Source organism: Chroicocephalus ridibundus, chromosome 4 (assembly GCF_963924245.1).
Source record: "Chroicocephalus ridibundus chromosome 4, bChrRid1.1, whole genome shotgun sequence".
NCBI lineage: Eukaryota > Metazoa > Chordata > Aves > Charadriiformes > Laridae > Chroicocephalus > Chroicocephalus ridibundus.
In genome coordinates this window covers 87,036,274-87,052,984 of record NC_086287.1, presented here as the reverse complement: position 1 = coordinate 87,052,984, position 16,711 = coordinate 87,036,274, and the positions used below count along the sequence as shown (strand labels likewise).

At 36.8% G+C, this 16,711-nt stretch overlaps 1 protein-coding gene across 3 annotated transcripts in view; it reads right to left on the bottom strand.

Moving 5' to 3' along the window:
* CDH8 (cadherin 8) overlaps positions 1-16,711 on the bottom strand; it is a 148,986-nt gene that overhangs the window by 117,734 nt on the left and 14,541 nt on the right. For all 3 annotated transcript variants that reach the window (XM_063334650.1, XM_063334648.1, XM_063334649.1), the window contains exons 2-3: positions 15,211-15,301; positions 14,855-15,117 (exon numbers count right to left, since the gene is read on the bottom strand). In XM_063334650.1, coding sequence (XP_063190720.1) covers positions 14,855-15,117; positions 15,211-15,292 — 345 coding nt within the window. In that variant the 5' untranslated portion in view covers positions 15,293-15,301. The remainder of the gene's footprint in view (positions 1-14,854; positions 15,118-15,210; positions 15,302-16,711) is intronic.

Here is a 16,711-nt window from a genome sequence, read left to right as displayed (position 1 = left end):
GTTTCCTTATCAACATAAAGAAATATAGAGAGGGAGAAAAGTATCAGGAAAAAAGGTTGCATATTCTTATAGTAGAAGTACCACCACTAAGTTCTTGAACCTTTTGAAGATGACCCTGTGAATAATGAATAAAACGTCAAAGGACACTGTTTTACAGGACAAAAAGATCCAAACACAATAAAAATGTCAAATATATTGAAGTGAAGTTTGTGAAAGCTCATTTCAGTAGGAATGAAGCACGATACAACTGGAAAAGATGTATAGTACCATTTCTATATCAGCAAATAATACAATGTGCTCGTACAGGTTCATGGAGAAGCTCTTCAGAAAGATGGTACGGCATATGTCCCGACACAGGAAAGTGAGCGTGCCACACCTCTGACTTCACTGCTGGGGCCTTCAGAGTATCTGTACTCTAAGGCTGACTTTTCATTATTTTTAAATTGTATTTTTAAAACTGAATACATTATCCAGTCCTAAGACTTGACAAAACGTACAGATCTGTATTCCTTTACCTGCAAGGCCTGATTTACAGACACGCTCAAAGCATATGTGAGCTTCAACAAGAGCAACTGAAGTGCTGAAAAGTATTAAAAGCAGCTACATACAAAATAGACTGAAACACAGTTCAAAGACTGTCGAGAGGGAAGTAAGGAATGTTAGAGGTCATCTCACCTAAAAAGAAGTGTCATCAGAGGAGTACAAAATTTTATTTCCTAAGCAACTCTCAGGTCAATTAGCTACCAGGTCCCTTTCAGGTCAATTATCTAGCAATAATACGGACATTAGCCGATGGCTTCTCAGGTTCACAAAGAGACTTAAAAATCTACCAGCAGCTTTGGGCAACTGTATCTAAACTCTCTCTCTAGCCCTGAAACAAGTAAGTATCGTTTGCCAGGTTTGCGTGAAAGCTGACAGCCGTCAGTTTGCATATATTTCAGCCTTCCACGTCACTTGGATGTAAAAATAGACACACTGCACAGAGGGCCTGGTTTATAGAACCACGCAGCTAACTTTCAGAGAACACAAGAAATATGCTGACAATTTCCTCATCCCACGTTTTATTCACATAATTAGGCAAATATTCGAAAATCCTCTCCCCCAAGATCAGAACACCGAACAGCGGCTTTCACCCCTCTTAATTCCCTTCCCCTAAATTATACCATTCCTCTTCATCCCTGTTCTTCATTTTGGCCATCAATGTTTAATTTCTTGTGCAAAGGGAAGAACTTTAAGAAGAGACCCACCTCAGATTACCAGGACCCCGTGAATGAAGGCTATCTCTCTTCTGGAGGGGGAATACTGGCCTGAGCTATGAACCTAGCGCAGGAAAGGACCCACACTGACTCCGCGTTAGAGGTACTTTCTGCCTGGGCTGAAATTCCAAGCAGACACAGGTGATCTGAGTTTGTTCTACCAGCAAACAAACTCAACAGATCATCAAAACTATCAGCCAAGTTACCTCATCTCCATTGCTGTTTTAACTCAGGTTAAAAATGTAACTTTTGTATTGAGGGCTTTTGTTCTCGCCCTTTTTTTTTTTTAAATCATACTTGCGCCAGATTTAAAAAGCCAATTATTCCATTTTTAACGATGTTTTCACAGTAAATTAAGACAATGATTAACAAAGAACTCACAAAGCAAATTATCTTAAAACCCAAGTGTTATAATTGGAAGAACCCTGTAGATATTTTCATGGCAATGCAAAAAAGAAAAATCTTTGTCCAAGAACATTAAAAACCCAAATTCAGACCTCAATTATCAGGCTTTATGTATGTTAGCTATGGAATAATCTGGCCAACTGAAAACAGAATTTTAAATAATCCAAAATTTGGTCCTGGAGAATGAGCATATTCACACCACAAAATTCTTAATTACCAACATAAACATTTAAATATGCAACTAATGAAAAGTCAAACTTTTAAACTAGAACAGGAAAAAAACCTAAAACAACAAACCTCTTCACCGAGTGATCTAGCATCTCCTTTAAAATAAGCACAGTGAAAATGGCAGCTATCTTGCTGGGTCCTACCAGAATCCTGGTAAATTGTTTACAGCTGGAGAGCCACATCATCTTTCAGTATCATTTTTCTCTGGGTTCTGTATTCACGAGAGCCATTGATACCAAAACAAGTGAAAATAGAAATGAGAACATTCAATTCCACAACAAAAATAGAGACTGAAAGATTTCAATTGTAGGTCTACCATATACTATCCTTGAAAGTGTTTGCTCTGCCTGAAACCAGTCCTTAGCTTTGTATCTGTGATTCTGTATGGCTTTCGTTGTCTCCCACTTCAACATGATTTACGTCAGAAGGTTTGGAATAAATTAACTGTTCTACGGTGTATTGCAACCAAGATGATTCTAAAGGCATGCTGATCTCTGTCTTTCTCCTCCCCCCTACACATTTATTTTGCTCAACATAATAAGATAAAACCTGTATCAAGATGTGGTTTTGAGTCCTAAGTGGGGAAAAAATAGAATTATTTAGAAAGGCAGTAAACTGCTATAAGCCAGTGTTTAAATAATATGTTAGAATACCTATATATACACACACCGAGACACACACGCATACACTTAGACTAATATATATATATATTCCCCTGCAGTTTTGTATTAATCAAATGGACTACCCTGTAGGAGAAACACAGTACTAATACCTCAAAATAGCACTTCTGCTCAAGTTGCCTTGTACAAGCTTATTTGAGTTCTAATTGTGTCCTGAAATTCTCTCTTTTAATGCCTAGGTTTATTTGAAGGTTAGCTTTTGGTCCCATGGAGATAAAGGAAAATGTGCCAACATTTGAGAGATTTGATTACCTGTATAAAATTACGCTTGCTCATTTTTCCTAGGCGAGATACTCTTGGGTAAAGTTATATTAAAGAGGGAATAGAAATAGTGTACATCCAAAGAAAATATTTCCCAATTATGCTTCACAAGATGCAGAAAATATTACTTGTGATAGAGGATTATGAATGAGATAATTACTGAAGGCCTAATGTACCTAAAGCTACAATAAAGGACAGAGAAAAACATTAATAAGTGGTTATTGACTGTTCTTCCTGCTCTTTGTAATAAAAGGCCAGAACAGTACCAAGGACAAACCTTTCCACAGTTTTGCTGTGATACATTACATACAAGAATACCTTTCCTACTTACATGCCCCATCATTAATTCCTATATGTGAAACCATATCAGCTTTTATTTAACACCCAAACCACTCTATGCCTCTCGAAACAAGCTCACATACAAAGATTTAGAAATACATAGGATAAATGCTTCCTCTTTTAAATTATTTCATTTCACACATACCTAATGAGCAAGCTGCACTTCTGAAAGAATCCAGGCTAACGTTGGGTTGGTAAGGCACAGAATGGCGAAAGACTCTTGACTTTTAGAAATTAAAGCATGTCTTATTATCACTTTTCGATTCCCCAATGAAATACATGATAACTCAATTATGTCTGAGAGGCCCTAGGAAAGAATATTTCAGCTTCCACATACAGTACTTCAATACAGGTCTGATCAATAGGGAAGACTGTAAAAAAGGGATTTTAAGCAGCTGCAGCTCTTTTCCCGCTGCAGAGCAGAACTTGGAATGCCATGCAAAATTACCTTTAGTGCATTTATTTTTTTTATTCAATTTCAGCTCACAATACTGCTGCATCAAGTGTGAAGGTACAGTCACTACAGAAAAGGTTAACGGTATTTCTAAAAGAATGACAGGGGACGTGAACTTTGCAAGGGTCAATCTACATGGAGAGGAAGCTGTGTGAGCGCTGTGGCTTTCTTACGCTCCTACGCTTACTTAATTCCAGAAAGACCAACAGCTTCACTAATGAAACACATGCCTTACGGATGGATTGTTGTGGTCCCCTCCTCTTAATGGGAATCCTTTGAATATTCTCTTAGATACACAGTCCAACCTGTGCATACGCCCAATGCACACACACCAGTCTTCATCTCAGTGTAGTCACTGCTTTTTCTCTCATCTCTCCACCTCCACCAGATACTGCATAAACTGTATATAAGGCTTTACAGACTTAATGCCTAGTGACTTTACTAACCCAACTTGGAATGAACTTGACCTATTGGATCTGACGCAATTCAAAGTATCTAGAAGGCTGGACCCCTCAAAATTATTATCAACTAAAAGCAGTACTGCAAAGCACACAGATTCACAAAGCAGAAACTCAGGCTCTGTAACAGAACAAATCACAGGCCATAATAAGGACAAGCGACTTATAAATTAAGTGGCTGAGAAAAGAATAAATTAAGGATTAACTATTACTGGATTATTGGTCTCCCTGAGAATTCTCAAACAAATGATCTTGGAGAGATTTCTTTTGATAGTGTCTCATGGGGACAATGAAACACATGAGTGCCTGAAGACCGTATCATGGTTATTACAGCAGGAAGGTCACCAAGAAGAGAGACTCCCGAGGTCGGTTCCTTTCCTACACCACCCAGATCCTCCTGCGCTACCAAGGTTCTCAGAGCTAAATACAAAGCAGACTATTAGATGAGTAGTTGTGTTCTTCCAGGCTGACAACCTGTCTTCCTCTTCCTCTCACAAAGAAACTGCCCTTGGAAATTGAGCCTTAAGACAAAACGGAGCCACGTTTGTGTGTTTTAGAGTGGGGAAAGTCTCCCTCATGTTTTCTGGTCTTTCTATATTTTTGCAGAATTTATACATCTATCCCTGATTCTGCATAGGAGATATCAGTTGGAATAAATAAGGACTTAGTCATACTATGGGTTTTTTTCACTTTACAAGTATGAAACACCTACATTTCACAGCACATTCAAAGCACTGCAGTGAACCTGTTGTCTCAGAGCGGGCCTCCAGCCTGACTAGTAGAGCAAAATTTTGCTTTACTATCCATCAGGCTTTGTCCCACAGAGAGTTGTCTATTACAGTGTTTGTGTAGAGTGCATTTAATTTAGAGAGAAACATTTACTCACAAAAAGTTCCCTTAAAAATCCAAATACTTATTTATGCAAATATAATTCTCAATTCCTAGCATTCCTTTGCTTATCAGAAATTTGCAGTAATTAGCAGGTGGTCTTCTGGAGTGACAGAATTTAGATCAATTACAAAATGATTACCTAATGGGATGATCAGTGCAGTTGCCTTCTACACAGAACGAGACGCCCAATTCCGCCTAACAACTTACATTGTTTGTCATTGTCTTTCTTTATTTTTGAGGTATGGTAACTCCACTGTGTCCATAAGCCTTATGTTCAATATCTTTTAGTGTACATATATTTGCTATTATATCACATTTAAGTTATTAATAAATTGCATAGGACACATCTCTTACAGAACATCCCTCACACTTGAGAAGTAATCACTTGGTTTCTTAGACGTCCCAGTAACATTCTGTCTCTCCACCTTGCGACACCAGTACTGGCTAGCGGGAGACAGCACTGCCTAAGGAAATTAATTGAAAATCAGAAAGCTTTTCCCCAGCAATGCCATGGACTTCAGACACAATTGTGGACACTGAAAATTCCTTGTCTGCACACACCATCTTTCTGCGTTTACATTTCCTTCCTGAGTCACAGTCCACATATCCAATTTAGACAGTAACAGCTCTGAGGCAGGAATTGCCTCCTACTTAACAAAACCAATAAAAAATTTAGATAAGGCTTCTTAACAAAAATGGCAGCATCAACAGCTTTCACATTTACTGTTACTTGATGTAGCATTCCTCATTTTCTGTAGTTCAGTCTATAAAAATGCCCTCCATGTATGCTCTGAGGGTAGGTACAATGTTTTAAAAATTCACACATGAACCAAGTCCATGCCAAGATTCCCTTAAAAAAAAAAAAACATGGCTTAAATCTCAATTTGGTCTGTAAATCTTTTCATGCTAAGTAAAATCCTGGTACATGCTTAAAATGATTTAAGTAACTTCTGTTTATTCACATGAAAGCTCAATAAAAAGTAAAAGTCCTTTTACATTTACATCAGCACCTCTTTCTTAGTTAATCAAATATTCTAACAAGCATGTGGGATATCCAACAAAACAATCAAGACCCATTAATTATCAGAAATAAACTAAAAAAAAATTGAAATATTGTGTTGGCATTAAGTCTTGTTTCAGATGATTTTGCACGAAGGAAGAAACACAAACATTTTGCCTCTGGACATTGTGTTTTCTTGTCTGTATGACAAAACAACAATAGGAATTGAGAAGTGTGCCTTAGACTACACAATAATTAGAGAACAGGTTGCCTGCAAAACAGACAACCTAAGGTAAAAAAAAAAAAAAAAAAGGAGTGAAAAGGGAACGGCAATGTCAGTAGTTGTATTTAGAAAACTCATTTTGTAAAAATATAGTAGATTTTCATTAAGCTATTTGAGTTGAGTAGTATCAGATTCTGAGACTTTTGTACCATGCTTTAACATACAGGATCATGTTGTATCAATCATGTTGCAGAGTATCCCAAATTATTTGAAAAAATACATTTTTTTTCCCATTCACTTTACTATCCTGATTTCTTAGTTTCGGTGTATAACATACCACAGCTCTTAATGATGCTTATAGTTTGATGACCTTAGAAAATAATGTGATAGAAGAGATATGGTTCGGTTCAATTATTCTGTCCTCTGTGTACTTCACATTTGGATGCCCACCACAAGTTCTGCATATACTAAAATTCACCTTTTGTAGCTTGATAACAATACTTCTATTATATGTAAGCAGTTCTCTCAGCAAGGCAAAAGAAAATGAGATAATACGGTTTCTGGATTTAAACCAGCAGATGACTAGGGCACTCTGAACTACTAAGAAATATCTTTAGCTGGTTCTACCTACAGCTGGGCTCCTTGCCTCCAGTGATCCTCTCTGAGTCAGTCTGATTTCACCACGTTCCCTCTCACTGAGGTGATCTGACAGCACCGCGCAGCACAGCAAGTTGAAACACAAACCCTCAGCCTTGCTTCTATTCACCAGGGGCTGGGTGCAAAACAGTGATTGAGCTCACACCCTGAAACAAGAAAAGGGACTTCTTACGTTGCTCCTAATGATTCCTCCGGTTAATTCAGGAATAGCATTGATAGTCTCCAGGGAGAACCACACTTACTTTTTCTTAGCTGCTGGCATGACTGCTATAAAATAAAGGCTTTGAAAGAAATTATGGAAGCGGAATCTTTACACTAATAGAGAGTCCTCAGGAAAAAGGAAAGTTATACTCTACATTGCTACAGGTGTTCCTCAGGGATCACCAAGGGGCTACATAAATATTTGATTAAGTATCTTTAGGAAAATTATCTACGTTTATTTTCAATGCCACATACCCCACACATTGCTTTCAAATAATAGTTACCTATAAACGGTGCCTAAAATACTTAATGCTGCAAATTATTTCTGTAATGAAGATAACTGCTTCATATCCAGATTAAAGCGCACAGCATCAACGTCCCTGGCTTTGTCCAAAAAAACCCACCAAAAACGAAAAAACCCTCAGCTGTGAAGTCCTTGGTCTGTTGCACAACACGTTATGCCTTCCTTTTTTTTTGCTTTACTAGAACAGGAAAAAACCCAACTTTTAAAACAGAACTTTCTAGAAACAAAATTTATGCAAATTCTTTCCCATTATTTTCACATGCAAACTAGTTTTTCTTGTGATTACTGTGAATATGTATTTATTACATGCTAAAAATACAGAGCTGTCCACCAGCTACAAAGCCAGCCTTTCTCAGATGTAATTCAGTTCACGAGGTATCACCCACTTCAAGCTCCAGAGCTCTTACTGGAAGCCTGCAGACACTAAAGGAATTAGTCCTAAAGCATTTCTCACGTTAATGCAACATTATTTTTAAGGTTTCCATTACATGAATCCGTGGCAAATTAAGGACCATCATATCAGGACCTGAAAACAATAAAGACACCCTTTCACTTTACTGGCTGAAAGGCAACAACGTTCTGTCACTTTTGGGAAGTCACTACTATCTGATACCTTTTCAGTGGTCTATGGGAAATATGTTTGTCAAGTTCAGAAAGGACAAACTTTTAGCAAAAAAACACCATCACAATTGGCACTAATTGGTAGTTAAATTGACAACTGGAACTGAAGCATCCTGACAGCACCAGGGGTGGGCCCTACAGGTAGAAATTGAAAACCATTTACTAACACAATGTTGGAAAGACTAAACGATCATAGGGCATCTGCAGAATATCATGCGGAAGGCTCTACTTAATTTTTCAAACTGTCACTTCAGCATTTTGCATGCATACTTGGAAAACGTTTCAATTCATTGAGAGAAAGATAAAGTGTTTAGATCATTATATTGAACCAAAGAACACAAGATTCTAATTCTTCACAAACAAAAAAAATCACAATATTAGGTACTTTTTTTCAGAAAATTAGACACCTTTGTGGCTTTAGAAAAATGTGACAAGGAAATGTAAGCAAATAACATTAAAGTAACATCAGGGGATCCAAATGCCTAAGCACACACAGTGTAATCATGTCCATCATGTATACCATTCTTTTTTACGATAAAAAAAACCCCAACACAACACCAAAGAAAACCCAAACAAAAGTCCCAACCCAAGTCTTTAAAGTTATTCTACACTTATTGTCTATGAAGGTTAAAGTTTAAGATGCAAATCCCACTGCAGAGGTGTTCCCACTTTAGTAAAGAAAATATAGACAGCTCAGAAGATGCCTGGCGTTTTGCAGGCTGGCCCTTTACTATGCAGGATTTATAAATAACTTGACATTATAATGCATTCCTTTAAGTGTTTTCCACATTAGTGGCCCATACTGGCATGTGGCACTTTTAAACTCTATTGTTTTAATAGTATGAAGTAGAAACAGAGGAGGCATCTGATGAAATGCCCCTTTGAAGTTATTACCAGTCAGTTGTATTAGCTGACATACACGTGTTTTAAGTTGTGACTCTACTTAAATTGTGTTTATATCATGCCCCTAGACTGGAAATGAGGGAGCAGGAAAGTGTTCAACCCTACTCAGTGATACTCCCAGAAATATACAGAAATGACATTTTAGAGTCTGAAGATACATCTTGTTTGTTAACTCTAAGAGAGATCAGTAAAATCATTTTTACACTGTATTGGAAAATGTAGACACTGTAGGCTCACTTCAGTCAAACTGTCCTTCTTTAAATTTCTACGTTGCAAGAAAAAATTTCTTAGAACTTGTACTTAGTTAAAAAGAAACAAATGAAATTTGTGCAGACTCAGGAATATTTGTTTAAAATCCACTGCTTTTATCAGGCTTCTATAAAACGGTGTATACTATGTTTATTGTCTTTGCAGCAATATTTAATTGAGTTTTTCTCAGAGCTACTTATACTCCTGCTTACTAAGCTGATTTAGACCATGTAAACTGGAGCATTCTATGAAGTATGCAGTCATCTCTTCTTCTTCAGAAGCACACAAAAGGCAGGGGGAATTAGCATTTTCCATAACGAATACAGTAGCAAAATAAATGATACATTTCAGCTTCTGGGAGTTTATTAAACATAAGTAGGAAAATTAGTGTATAATTACGGTTGCAAAACAACAACAAAAATCTAGGGCTCAGAAAGCAATGTTGACTTTGCAACATTTCAGATATTGAATATTTTATGGCATGCATTTAAATCATAGATAGCAAAACATACAAGTGTATAGTGGAAGAAAAAGAGGAGAATGTATATAACATGGTGCTCTGATTTCTGTGGTTCCAACTGTGAAAACTTTAACAATGCATTAATGCAGGACCATGTTACACCCTATGAAACCTGTGCTAGGGCTATCTACACCTGTATTTCACAATGATTTCTTCCGTTCAGGGAAAGAGCATGTAATTCATCCCTAAAGTAATGCGAGCCTCAGTTACATACACTCTTGGTTTGTATCACTTGAGTGATTTCAGGCAGCCATTATAATCACAAACTCAATGCAGGAATAAAAAGGAAAACATATGGAAAGAACTTGTTTAATTAAAACCTTGTTTACTTTGCATATATGTATCACTTGTACTTCAACAGAACTATTTATAATTTTAAACAAGTACGATTTTACCATTTCCTTGTTAAGAGGTAAAATGTATGTTGGCAATGAAATCAAAGATTGCATAAAGCATATATAATGTAGAACATACAGCTTGAAGCTATTTATAAGTGCTCTCTGCATTTCCAGGTTCGTTTTTTACAGTATAGCAGCCTGAAGCACTTAACTGTGAAAACATGATGCCTCTCTACTGCTCCTCCTACAGGAAAATTATTTCTTCTCAAAAGGCCTGAACCTAAGCCCCATGCATCAAGGGAAACATCTCCATTGCTCTAAAAAGCAAAAGCTACCTCCCTCCCTCATCCTACAAAGCATAAAAAAAAAATACCTGCATTTAACAGAGTGAAAGACACATACCATGTAAATCAGAATAAAGGAAGAAAAACTCCACAGCCACAGATTAAAAATATCTACCTGAGAGACAGAAACAGCACCCATCTGACTGACCATCTGTGGTTTTTTGCATCTGGACCTAGCTCTGCTGATTCATCTAGTGGTAAGTCAGGGAATAGAAAAAAAAAAAAAAAAAACAAAAAAACAACAAAACACCACGAAACTTCTGTCACCTTCGTTCCGTCTTTGGTTCTCTCCATGCACTGTACTTACAAACGACAACTGTTAACACATTAACTATCCCAGGTTTTTGCTTAAAAACGTCTATTAAACCAGGTCCTATCAATTTAAAACATCACAAACAGCGGAAGCTCCATAAAACAGGAGCTACAATCATATACCGAAAACCTAGTTTCCAAACGCTTTTCAACTCTATTATCTATTTCATTGAGAATTCAGCGCCTGTCTCCTGTGAAAGAACAGTGGCATTTGCTGCACCGCAGATTTCACAGCACATCTGCCACGGTGCTGTAAATGGATGCAGAGGAGACTGAGGAAATGCAGCAGTGGATATCAAGTAAAAGTTCTATCTCCCTAATCAAGTCCGCAGGGACAGCGTGCCGTGCCACAAGACGTACCACTCTGCACTTGAATGAGGTTGTCAGCCACTGGGAGGCCTGCAAACTGCTGACAGCAATAGCCAGCGTATGGGGTCTTCTAAAGTAGAGGCAGCAGCTTTGTGAAGTACCTACCTGTTTCCACAGCTGAAGCAAAAAAAATAATAATATGAAAGGGTATTTGTACATCTATCCTTCTGTATTGTACTGCTGTGAACAAAACCAAGCTCACTGGAAATGCGTCACACGAACATGAAAGAGGTTACTTTGTAGGTTTCTCAAAAGGCATATATACATTTCTACACGTACAGGTCAAAACAATATGGAATTTGTTATAATAGCGTGTGTCAAAATAAATGCAATATTCATACAAAAAAGAAAAACTAGAATGTTTGTAGCAGTTCATAGAGAAATCTCATAAATTCAGGAATCACCCTAAGAGATAAGTATTCACACACTTTTTTACAGATCTGTGAGCTCAAGTAGAGCTGCTTATTTTAAGTTTGAGCTTGATCCTACTGAATATAATGACGAAAATTGACATGAAAAGTGCATGTTGTTCAAAGTCATTGTAAAAAGTTCGAGAATGAAAGCAAAAGATTTTCTCCCGTCCCTTACTTCAGTCATTGAAGAAAACCACCACACTTTAAAAAACAAGCCACATTAAATCCTCGTATTAGTCTCACCCCAGACACATTGGGAGTGTATTCATTAATATGTGTTCATGCAGAACAGCAATGAATAAGTACCTTTGAAGAGCATGCAGTTGTATTGCAACACTTCAAATTCTAAAGAAGGGTCTTTTTGCCTAGAAGCTGTTTCTCCTGGAAAACTGTGCAGCCTAATAAAAGATATTACCTGTCTTTGTAAATCCTGTCTTGCTAAACTTCCTCTGTACTTCAGGAACTTTGGTATGGGATCTTTTTAACTTAAAGAATGAATGCATAGACTTTATATTCAGGCTTTGATTTAGAAAGTGTATTCTTTTTATATTTATTATAATTAATCTCAATTTTCAGTTTTATTTTGCTGATATACGTTTCAATTCCACTAGAATCAACTGCTTCTCCTCAGTGCCTTCCCACCCACTGACACGAAAAACATTTTTTAAGTATCAATATTACCCTGAGCAGTTCTTAAGAGCTGAATTTTCAGTGGTCTTTAAAGGTATATTTGAGAACATACGCAAAATTCTGCTTGTGTATATATTACTTTTGTTTGAGCAAAAACTTACTTTTACATTTACTATCTAGAGAACCTAATTACATGTTTGTATGAATCACATACGACTATGAAGTACCATGTACACTACAAAAGTGTAGAAGGAGACAAAAACTGCACCCACAACCTACGTAATTATATTTGCTTCAAGAATATTCCTTTTGAACCAATTAACTGCCTAATAAGAAATTTTTTTGGAGACGATACTGGTACTTTGAACATGTAAGCAGCACATACAAGCAACGTCGCCTCTGTAAAGGCACAAAAGCACATCTATGTCTAAAAAATGCAGCAAATGGGTGGCATATGTGTTTGCTATCATTCTCTCCACAATACTAAGCCTCTCTACATTAATTCACTATATTGTATTTTACGGAGTGGCCTTTATTCAAAGTCTGGGGGGGAAGAAAAACAAAAACAGAAAATCAAGGTAAGTCATAGGGCAGAAAAATAGTTGATAAAAGAAAGTCACTGAATGCACGAGATACCTCAAGTGTGCAAATCCTTTGGCAGGGGGCAAAATTGAAAGGTTTGACGAAGAATATAAGTAGAAAAGAGATGAGCAGGAACTAGGTGAGCGCAAATCTACTGTGAGTTCTGAGAAGAAAGTTATTTTTAAATTGCAATGGATAAGAAAAACGAGCGTGACAGAGGACAAACCATAGCCCAACTTCATCGAGAAGAGAATTTTCCTTGGGACATTGTATACACCTTTAAGTTTTGGGAAGAAGGATTGCCAAGAACTGTAATTAAGGGAGTTGCTGCTTTATAGTCAGGAAGGATTAAGAGCAGCTCTGAAAGATGTGGAGTACCTCTGTTCCCACTGACAACAGCAGAGTTTGAAAGTGCCCATAGTACTCGTAAACCTTAGGAAAGAAAAGTCAGTGAGAAATGCAGATGATTTTTCTGGAGAGAGTGAAAAAATACCGACAAGAATTACAAGAATATTTTAAGCCATTTTCATGAATAACCCAAGGATTTCTCCCTATGGGAGCAAATTTCACTTCTTGCTCGTTTCCATCTGTATCATGCAGTGTTTTAATTATGCAGCAGCCTCAACAAATAGATTGTCACAGCATTTTAGAGTAGCTAATTCTAATCAAAATGCTAGCAGAAGATAGGATAATGTCTTTATTGATTTGGCTTAGTTTAACCCACACGCTTCTATTCGCTAATGACTTGAACAATTCAGGATATATCCACCAAAAAAAAAAAACCCTTATGTTGTGAAAATATTAAGACTTGGATACACCCTGAAAATCAAAGTACTACAAAGTACAAACTCAGGATTCTCCACAGCTATTCAAAAGAAGCTCAAAATAATTTTAAAAGCTTGATCAAAATATTCTAAAAAGAATGGGTTGGATAAAATATTTTAAGATCTGAAATAAGCATATCACTCTCTAGTTGAAATAAATATGTTACTAACCACGGCAAAACAAATGAGAACAGATATATAACACCTGATATAAACATAAATTAACATAGTGCACAAAAGTCACTGAATATAAAGCTCATTACACCTTCTGACCCTACATTTCAACTGGAAAGCAGCTACACTAGGAAAAATTTAGGAATGCACTTGATGTGTGTTCTCTTCAATAATAGATATAGCTATTGTCATTCCCTATACCATACTATATGCTATTAATTTACCCAGAGAATTTCCAAAATTATAATTAAATTAATTGATATCCATAATTTCTGTTCTTCAGGGTTTTTTTTACTCAATTTCAGTAGCCAGGTACTACGACGATAATGTACCTGGTTATTCAAATGGAACTGAACTTTAGTGATAAACAATCAAGATATTTATAACTGCTCACTATAGGCCAAACACGCATTTAGGAGTGGATAATTCTTTTCCAAGAATAATTCTAAAGACAATTTATTCCTGATGAATGCAGCTGGCCCTTGATCTCTTTTTAGAGAAAGTGCAAGGCTGATTCACTGACTGGGAGTAATACACTGAGCTACGGAATAAGCTACTGCATGGCAACAATCAAAGGTTTAAGGCACCAGGCAAGCTAGGACACATAGAAAAACATGATCGTTTTCCTTGTGTTATCTTCCTAACTTTGAAAGTAAATTACAAAATCCGTGGCAATGACGTTATGTCGTATTTGTGCATATCAGGAGCTCCCTATAAAGTATTACCTTGTAATTTGGTGTATATACCACGATTCACTCCTTGTTTTTGTTTTTAAAAATTCTCAGAGCACAAATAACTTCTGTGTAATCAAGCTGGAGATAGAAAATAACCTACAGGTGTAACAACTTTTTTGAATGAACAAATAGGAACATATTACAAAAAGCTGCTTTGGTGAAATCTGCATCTGACAGAGGTGAAGAGTGGTGACTAACGATATCAAAGAAAGGACGTGTACATGGCTTGTGTATTTTTGTCAAATTGAATATGCATAATTTTGTTGTAGATAGCAAGTTAGCTAATCAACAAACCACACCCTTAAAATGAGATACATGTAAAGCAAAAATGTATAGATTTTAGAGAAGAATTTCAGAATAACAGATCACCTCAAATTTGAATTTCTTAGAAGAGTCCAAATGACTGAAGACCTTCACATGCTATACATTTACATACTCAGAGAAAAAAACAAAACAAAACAAAACAAAACAAATCTTGCCTTACCCGGCCAACTAGTATTGGTTCAGGTCCAGAAAATTCTTCTAATACAAACATCTGATTCCAAACCCAGCCTCTCTTGGAACGGTTCAAAACTCTTTGTTCTTCAGTTAGCCTTTTTAGTCCTGTACTAGATCCACTTGGTAGTACTTGAGATTGATTCATTGGAGCCATACAAATGGAAGGAAGGACAGTAATCCATAATATTATTAATGAAGTCCATGTATCCATAAGCATTTCCGTTAGTCTTTCTGGCATTGTACCACAAGCTATGCAAATCACCACAGAAATGAAATTATTATTTTGTTTTCCTCCAAACTGTAGCAATCCAATTCATCATGCAGTACAGAACATTTACTTACAGCTCCTCCATGTGTTTACAGCACAGTCAAGGTAAAAATAGTTTAGATTATAAAAACATGATCCATTGAGTTTTCCAGTCATTAAAGATCCCTGGTGGAAGGAAAAAAAAAAAAAAAGAAAAAAAAAGGTCAAATCAGTGACTAAAGAGCTTGGGAAAGCATTCTGAAAGATCTTATTTACTTTTGTGTCATAAACAAGCCATATTAGGTTTTACATTTGTAGTATATAATACTAGTGCATATTGAATGGGTTAAAAAAAATAAATGATTCTGTGAATTCCTTCATTGCCTGAAATATTGAGAGAAGCCCCAGAGAAATGATTACACACACTCGGGAAAGCGTTTTACTTGCAGTTTGTCTTAGCATCTGAAGAAGCTCCTGGCCTCCTTGCTAGCCTGTACTTTTTATGCAGTCAACTATAAACACTTAGCACATCAAATAATAAAAGTCAAACAAAATAATGTAACTTGCGTACAGACTTACTCTCCTTTCCGCCACAAGAAAAAGAAAAATTACTTCTAATAAGCGTACAAGGCTCCAGCAGTACATTCTCATGTCAGCAATCACCTCGCTGCAGCAGCACACAGCTCAGCAAAACCTTCACAGCCCAGCAGAGGACCAGGACAGGTAAGTCCACTATGAAATCCATCACCCCAAAAACAGACCACAACCAGAATCGAAGGCAGCTCATTTATGCACATCTGCACTACAGGACTCCCAGCGTCTCCCTCTCGCTTTCAGAGAAAACACAGGGTCAGATCTTATTTCAAAGACATTTTCCTTGATGGGCAGTTGAGAGCATTTTGTCTTTCTTTGCCCACCCACTCTTTCATGTATTAGAAGTCCACATCAGGTTTCATCTCAGTGTAAATATTCCTTGAAATGGACAAACAAGTTAATGTAGCAGGGCTTGCTAATGCCACAGTGATTGGCAAAACCTGAAATGCAGCCATGGATCACTTAGAAAGACAGATGGGACATGGCTCGGGGAGAAGGACTGCATTACAGCTACTCTAACGAGGCTGGTGTTTTGTAAAAAGATTCCTGATACATTTTCATCGACTGATTCATATCCAAACACTCTCATGAGAAACCACTATATACAAGATAGGTAGAAATGTCTACTCTTAAGCTTATGCTGTGTTTTAGGCTGGTTTTTTTCCACTTTAAAATGAGTTCCTAGTGTTGCACGTCTATGAAAATCTTGGGGGGTTGGGTTTTTTTTGGGAGGTGAGTGGTTTGGTTTTGTTGGTTTTTTTTTTTTTTTAGGTTCTTACACACTCATGGAAGAAAATAGCTGAAAACATGAATAACACCAGTAAAAGTCAACTAGTTTTTTTAAAGCAAACAATGTAAAAAGTCATTTTTTTTAAACTTCAGTAATTGCCAAAGCAACTGTGAAATCTGTTGCATGAAAATCTGAAACTGTGAGAAACTTGTCTTGTTAAAAGGGAGAAGAGCTGTTATCAAACTAAAGCTCAATATCTCAAATAGCATGGA